This window comes from Apteryx rowi, unplaced genomic scaffold (genome assembly GCF_003343035.1).
Source record: "Apteryx rowi isolate R43461 unplaced genomic scaffold, aptRow1 scaffold_223, whole genome shotgun sequence".
NCBI lineage: Eukaryota > Metazoa > Chordata > Aves > Apterygiformes > Apterygidae > Apteryx > Apteryx rowi.
Genome location: NW_020448564.1, coordinates 1272772 through 1280654, shown reverse-complemented (window position 1 = coordinate 1280654; position 7883 = coordinate 1272772). Strand labels below are relative to the sequence as shown.

The following is a 7883-nucleotide window of genomic DNA, read 5'->3' as shown; positions in this document are numbered from 1 at the left end:
TCGCGGGGGCCGCCGCGGAGAGCAGGTGGGGTGGCGGCGTGGCCGGTGTGCGGCACCTTCCTTGGGGGAAGAGAGGAGCCATTAGCCGTCATTAAGGGAAAGCCGCGCAGGGAGCCTGTCAGGGACTTGCCGGAGGGTAACCTTGGGCTGTCACCGAGCTTCCCTGGGAGTGGGGTGTGGGACTCTGCATTGCCCGGGGTGCAGAGCAGACTCCCCCTTAGGTAGTACGCTTGATAGCCGGTATCTTGTCCATTAGCGTGGATAAACCATTATAAATAAAGTGTTCAGCTAAAGTAACTTTTTTTGACCATCAGGAAGTGTACAGCATTATGCAGTGGTTAAGTAATGAGGAAACCTCTCTTTAGGCATTTCTAGACCTTGTTTTTATTTGCCAAGCATACTAACTTTTTTTTTTTTTTTTTAAAGCTTTCCTTGCAGAAGAGCTGGCAGTGAAGAGACCTCTGGTAGGTTAACAGTTGGGTGTGGCTGATGTGTTTGCAATAAAATATGCTTCAGGATGTTATGGAGAAATGGTATGTTGAAGTTAGGAAGTAGTCCATGTATAAGATGAAGAAAGAAAAAAGGGATTTAAGGAGAAGAGAAGCAGAGGGAGGAAGTGAGTATGCTTGTAGATCATGAAAGAACATTACAGTAGAAGATGGAACTCCTTTTTAAACAGTTGAGTGATGAGATACTCAAAAATAAAGTTGCGAATTCAACTAGGTGAATAGACTGACCTCTCTGGGTCCTGTCTAACTTTTGTTCCTGTGTGGTAAAGCCTTCATGGGTTGGAGAACATCCTCTCTGTTTCTTCCTTCTCTTTGCTGGTGTATTGGAAGAGGTTAGGGATGTCTGTCAGCATGGTGCCTGAGTGGCCTGATAGGAGTGGAATAATTTATTTGAGCATCTTTCTGCTGGCAACACCTATCTGAGAGGATGATCATTCTAAAATGGTGTTGTTGATGAACTTTGGAGATTCTGCCCCCCCATCTCCCAGTGTCCAAAAGCCATACTAAAGTTCATAAACCTGAAGAGAAGGCACTACCTGGGCAGAGCTGGAGGCAGGTCCTTTTACAGCCAGGTAGCAGGAGGAAAGGATGTGTGTACAACTTTCACTTAGGGGGTGTCTAAAACCATCCCTATTGGAGGGGCTTAAAGAGCAGCAAGCTTTTGTGCCCACCTTGCAGTCAGACAAGAATGGAAGGGGTCCAATTTTCTGCTGTTGTAGGGATTAACTTTCATCCCTGTTAACACTTGAAATTTGTTTCAGAAGTCTGTTTCTTCTAAGCACTAGCCACTTGTAGCCCCTTATGTCAGTGGAGGTGGAAAGAAACCATAAAACCACCAAAGAAACATGCTCTATTTATCCTACTTAATGAACAGGGGTCAGTCACTTCAGAGTGATTGATACTCATCAAATAATGATTTATGGATGCTACTAGCCATGGCTAGCATCAGGCTTGTGCCTAGAAGTGAAATGTTTACTAATCCATCATCACTGACATAGCATTCTGTTTAATGTGTTTGAGTATAACTCTGCGGGGCATCTAAAAAGAAAGAAAGCCCACAAATTTGAGTGAGACTTTTGGAGCTAATACACATGATGTTTTTCATCAGCTCAGTGATTCTAGAACTGTGCTGACATGAGCACTACTGGGGATATAACTGAAAGGGGAAAACAGTTGTTCATTCTAGTTTGGTTTGGAGAAGAGGGGAAATGTGCAGCGTGTATAATTAAAGGATGAAGTTTGGGTAGAAAAGAATGTTACATTTTCATTGTGAAAGTGTTGTACACAAAACAGTGTCTTAATGTGGTCTTGGTAGGTGGTTTTAGCTATTGATTGTTTATGAAGTGTAACAACTCCATCAAAACACAAGCCTCTTCAGGACTGGAAAAATCAACAGCATCTGACTTTGAAATGTTAATCTGGGCCAAGCTGTCATGAGTGAGCTACGGGGAAAAACATTAATGACACTGAAAATTCAATTGGATATCTTGGGAACAAAAAATACATTAGTGTTTAAATATAAGACAATTATTAATATAGATTGTATTGTAGTTTGCTTTTCTAATGTTGATGACTTCTTTTAATTAACAGCTTGTAAAGTTTGGGAAAGCAGAAGAGATGGCGTCAGAAGACATCACTAAGCTTGCAGAGTCACTTGCCAAAACCAAAGTGGGTGGAGGACAGTTGAGCTTTAAAGGCCAGAGCCTTAAACTCAATACAGCAGAAGATGGTAAGAGAAAATATCCTTGTGTTGAGGAAGTGTCTCCCTGTAATTCTAAAGTCTTGCAGTAAACCTCCAGCTCATCTCTCATGGCCAAATTGTGATATTAGCTGTGGTGCAAGGGTTATTTAGTTACAGCTACTTCTGATGGAAATATTTCCTTCCCTTCTCCCAAGCTGCTTCAGCCTGGTACTCTGGCAGTGCTACTTGCTGGGGGACTTGGGGTTTGGCTCTCTAATGTATAGTTCTTGTTTTCTTGATATTCTTGTCAAGTGCTTTTGACAACTGCTGTGTTAGATGTCAGTTCTCTTTTTAAAAACACAGAGCAACATCAAAGTATGCAGTTGCTCCAAGTACTATGAAGACCTGCACAGAGGAATGGGTTGATATATTAGTCTGGAAAAAAAAGGGACTATAGCAGCAAACTACAATCCAGTTTTAGACTCATGGTTTTTCTGGAGCCTGTCTCTTGCTGTTGTGTGTGTTTCCCAAGGAACAATGTCTGTCTTACAGTGGCTGCTAGTGTTGTAAACCCCTGGAATATAGCTGTATATATACAGGTCAACGTTCCTACCACATCAAGAAACTGTGTTTTTTGAGGGACTATTCTTTGGTGTAGTGTGTACTTTTTTAACATAAGATTACTCTTGAGTTAAATTGCTTTTCCCTGCCCCTGTGTTTACTGAACAGGCATCTACTTTTATCAGTCATTGGGAACTTTTTATTGTTGATGGGACACCTATCCCCATCTCTTTTTAGCCTGGTCCTTGCATCTTTGTAGAGGTATGCACTCCAACTCCTAGATTATGTGCTGGATAGCAAATGAATCAGACTTATTTTGCAAATATGAAGATGGTTATCTGATAACAGAACTAGAAATAAATTATGAAAAGGGAGAATGGGGAACAAGGAACACATTCTCTCTGGTGACCTGACACTTCAGCTCTGTTCTCCATTACTGTTTCAGGATTCTTTCAGATAATGTTGCTCAGCAGTTTTGGCTGAGGGTAGAGTTGAGCAAGTGCATCAGAGTGTTACTGTGGTACCTAAGACTGTCTGCTCTTTGCAGCTGAAGAAGTGATCAAACAAATTGAGGAATTTCATGGCCTGGAAGCATTACGCCTAGAAGGCAACACAGTAGGTGTGGAGGCAGCAAAAATCATTGCCAAAGCCTTGGAAAAGAAGTCGGAGCTCAAGGTGAGATCCTCAAGTGGGTCGTGAAAGGGGAGAAGTACTGTAGAAATACTAAAGGCCTATCTACACTCTTCCCACAGCAGCTTGCCTTGAGTTAGCCTCAAAACTCACTTTGTTCTTCCAGTAGGAAGAACAACCATATGACAATGTGGCAGAACTTGGGGACTTTGGGATAGTGGGAACATGTTATGTATTCTGAACTGATCCTGTTTCAGAAGGCTTCCAATCTTAAAGCTGAGAAGCTGTCCAAGGAAGAGCTTCTCAGGAGAGGCAGCATCTGTAAACAAAGAACTGTGTAATAAAAGACCAAGAGAACTTAATATTCTAATGGAAAAGCTGGGTTGGATCTTCTGACTTCTTAAGAGGGAGTCTTCAAAGAATGCCTAAATGTTGAAGAAATAATGGAGGAAAGGCACAAGAAGATTTTTCTGTGCCCTTGCTATGCTTCCTACTGCTGTTCTAGCCTAATGTTAGAAGGGCACTGTGCTGCTAGAGGCACTGTCCTTTGCAGAAAAGGGGTGTGAAATGTCAATTCTCATTAATTACCCAAGTGTGGCTTTTTGAGTAAGTCCAGATTGTTGGGCTCTATACCTTAAGAAAATCCACATTCCTAATATATCCTTCAGGTTTCCTGCTACTTTTTCCTGTGGGAATTTTCTTAGCAGAAAAGAATTACAAGTCGAATGCAAGCAAGAATTCTTGTGTAGTGTTATTTACAATATTCATTTCAATGGCTTTATTTCCTTACAAGTGAAGTAATTATAATGTTAGTTCTTGTAGCTCTTCAGTATAATCAAATGACAAACCCAAGGGAATGCAGACAGTACTAAGTTGTCCCTAGTGGCGCAATGCAGCTTATGTGTAAACCTCTGTACAACTGTGTTCTAAATATTTTAATGGCTTCTCTTCTATCTGTATGTGTTTCTTCTTTTAGAGGTGTCATTGGAGCGATATGTTCACAGGGAGGCTAAGGTCTGAGATCCCTCCTGCTTTGGTAAGTAAAAACTAGATCGGAGACTTTGACTAATATAACTTCTTTTCTCACCTGTCATGCTTTCTGTGGGAGTAGGTTTCTAAAGCTTTGTTAGCACAGAGATGATCTTCTCTATGCTGCTAACACTAGGTGTCTCAGAATAGGTGAGTGGCTTTGTGCTCCTTCTGTACGAGATGGAGAAGAGTTGATAAAAGGCCAAACACAGGTCCAAACTAGTGAAGAAGTTTATCCTGGAAAAAACAACATCTTCATGCTCTTATAGGTGGTGTGGGAACTAAGCTTTCTAAATAAAAGCATATGGCCTTCTCTTCCAAGAACATTACAGAAACCTGCCACCACTGAATTCTGCAGAGCAAGAACGTGATAAACTCAACAGAAGGAAGATATGTTCCTTTAAGCAGTGTAGAGGGGAAAGTCACTTTGGAAAAAAAAAAAATGTATATTTGACCTAAAAGGATCGGAAAGCTTCTTGATAACTGTCTTGCTGTTATCCTTAGTAATTTGCTCAGCTCCTCTCTGGCTTTAGCCATAGAGCTTTATTTCCCCATGCAGCTTTGCAGAATGCCTTCAAAGCAGAAATTCCATTGCAGCATCACTAGCCACTGCAGTCATGCTGTTACTGAAAGACAGTTCATTCTCTCCACACCTCTCCTGCCATCTGTTTCCTCACAGATCTCTTTGGGAGATGCACTCATCACTGCTGGAGTCCAGCTGGTGGAGCTGGACCTGAGTGACAACGCCTTTGGGCCAGATGGTGTGCGTGGCTTTGAGGCGCTGCTGAAGAGCCCAGCATGTTACACCTTGCAAGAACTCAAGCTCAATAACTGTGGCATGGGCATTGGAGGTGGCAAGGTAAGGGTTGTCTCTGCATTGGGAATGGGGTTAGAGCCAGGACTCTGCTTCAGACTTTCCTACACAGAATCACTGCGGATGGAAGGCAGCTCTATAGGCTGTCTAGTCCAACCCCCCTGCTCAGAGTCAACTAGACCAGGTTGCTCAGGGCCTTGTCCAGTCAGTTTTGAATATCTCGAAAGATGGAGACTTTACAACCTCTTTGGGCAACCTATTCCAGTTTTTAAACACCCTTACAGTAAAAAAAAAAAAAAAAAAAAGCTTTTTTTTTGTTTGTTTGTTTGTTTAAATGGGATTTCAATGTATTGAAATGTATTAAATTCAATGTATGTTTCATGTATTTCAATGTGCCTGTTCCTGCTTGTCCTTTCACTGGGCACCACTTAAAAGGGTCTATCTCTGTCATCTTTAGTTCCCCTCCCTGTCCCCCACTGTCTGTTTATACATGTTGATAATATCCCCCCCTCAGCCAGGCTGAACAATCCCAGCTCTTTCAGTCTCTCCCTGTATGTAAGATTCTCCAATTCCTTTGTGGCCCTTTGCTGGACTCACTCCAGTATGTCCACGTCTGGGGAACCCAGAAGTGGATCCAGCACTCAAGATGTGGCCTCACCAGTCCTGAATAGGGTGGAAGGATCACTTCCCTCAACCTGCTGCTGATGTTCTTCCTAATGCTACCCAGGAAGCTTTCTTTGCAGCAGGGTCACACTGCTGGCTCATGGTCAACTTCTCTGCCAGCTGATTTCCAGCTGGTCAGCCTCCAGCCTGTACTGGCAGATGGGGTTATTCATCCCCAGGTACAGGACTTTGCATTTCCCTTTGAACTATGTAAGATTCTTGTAGGCCTGTTTCTCCAGTCTGAGGTTTCTTCCCTCGGCACGACTGCATTGATTAAACTCCTGAAAAATAATATTCTTGTCAAATTTTCCAGGCTAGAGAAAGGGGTCTATTTTAGACCTTAATTCCCCTCTCAAGAGAGCTAACAGCATTGAGGTTGAGAGAACAAGGCTGGCATTGAAGGATGCCTGTTGGATGAAATGGAAAACCAGGACTGACTGTCATTGTCAATAAGACCCTATCTTTGTCTAGTTATGAGTCAAATGTTGTTAATAGGGGCAATGCATTTTTAGTGCTGCAAAATTATCACTTTGTGCCTAAGACTGTAGCATGAGTGTTGTAGCAACACATGGTTCTGCACACTCTTCTATAGAAGCAGATGTATTTCAACGGTGACCCAAGTGTTTCTTGAGAACTGGATATACAAAATGTGTTTGGATTCCTTCAGAATGAGATGCTGAGGTAGTATAAACTGCTTGTATTATCTTTAGATATTGGCAGCTGCCATGAAAGAGTGTCACAGGAAATCAAGTGCCCAGGGCAAACCTCTTGCTTTGAAAATATTTGTGGCCGGCAGAAACCGTCTGGAGAATGATGGTGCCACTGCCCTGGCTGAAGCCTTTGGGGTAAGTACCAAACCAGAGCTTCATGACAGCAAATTGGAGCAAGGGGTACTTAAGTGCAGATGCTGAAGGAATGCACATGTAGCGCTCCAACTTGGAGACAGTGCTGGCCATCAGTTCACTAATGTCATGATGCTGTTTGCTGTCGTAGGTTGGAGATTTAAGTGTGCAGCTGGGCCCCCTTTTATGAAGACTCCTATTGGAGTCTTCTACAAGTGCAATTAGAATTGATGACTGAATGTTTCGGTGACCTGTTCTCAAACACATAACTAGTTGCTGTGTGAAGTAGCTACTTGAGGAAGAAACAGGCACCTCCTGAGTAATTTAATATTGGTCATATTTCTCCTCCTGTCTGTGCTAATGGAGGTAATCTGGCACTGGAGTAGGTGTACCAGGTGACCTCTTGAGTGTTTCTCTATCTACTTGTTCAATCATCTGGCAAAAGCCACCTAGTGTTTTCTCTAGGAACATCCTGTGAAGGCTGTTAGATGGTTCCTAGCTTTTGCCAGCTCTTGCTGATCAAACTACATTCTTATTTGGAGGAGCAGAATTCAGTGTGGTTGGGGCCACCCACTCTTTCATTCCTCTCTTGCTGTGGAAAATAATTTCTGAATTATAATGCATATTGTCAAATGTATTAGCAAAGATATTGCAAGATTACAGATTTTTCTTTTTGTGAAGAGCTGTATGGATGCAGTCTTGACTAATCAGTAATGATGGCAAAAATAAGACTACTTAAATACTTGAAAGGTACATAAAAAGATAATTAATGAGAAATTTGGACTGAATGGCACTACCAAGATGGGATTCTTTACTGTGTTGTGTGACATGCTATCAAGCCCCCCAAGAGTTCTCATCTTGATTTCTGCTCCCCTTCCCTTCCCCCCACCCCATGTCTGCTTCTGCAGTCAAGGCAAAATGCAGACCTTAAGTAGAAGAATATCATATCAAATGACACTGCTTGGTCTGTTTCAGGGTTGAACCACAGATAGAGAACCCTTGTTTTAAAGGAATCTAGAGCACAGACACTAGGGGATGCTATCCACGACTCTTGGAATCAGAGGCTTTTTGTTAATCTGTCACTGGCCACAAGCCTGCAATTTCACTTAGATTTGTGACATGATTACTGATGAATAATTCTATGCAGAAGAGCT

At 42.3% G+C, this 7883-nt stretch overlaps 1 protein-coding gene across 5 annotated transcripts in view; it reads left to right on the top strand.

Annotated features, from left to right (window-relative positions):
* The first annotated feature begins 401 nt into the window (after positions 1-401).
* Positions 402-7883, top strand: part of RANGAP1 (Ran GTPase activating protein 1) — a 29671-nt gene continuing 22189 nt past the window's right edge. For 3 of the 5 annotated variants that reach the window (XM_026065093.1, XM_026065094.1, XM_026065096.1), the window contains exons 1-6: positions 402-464; positions 2100-2238; positions 3299-3426; positions 4358-4417; positions 5090-5269; positions 6598-6732. In XM_026065093.1, the coding sequence (XP_025920878.1) occupies positions 2127-2238; positions 3299-3426; positions 4358-4417; positions 5090-5269; positions 6598-6732 (615 nt within the window). In that variant the 5' untranslated portion in view covers positions 402-464; positions 2100-2126. The remainder of the gene's footprint in view (positions 465-2099; positions 2239-3298; positions 3427-4357; positions 4418-5089; positions 5270-6597; positions 6733-7883) is intronic. The other 2 variants (XR_003253381.1, XM_026065095.1) reach the window with 1 other exon arrangement.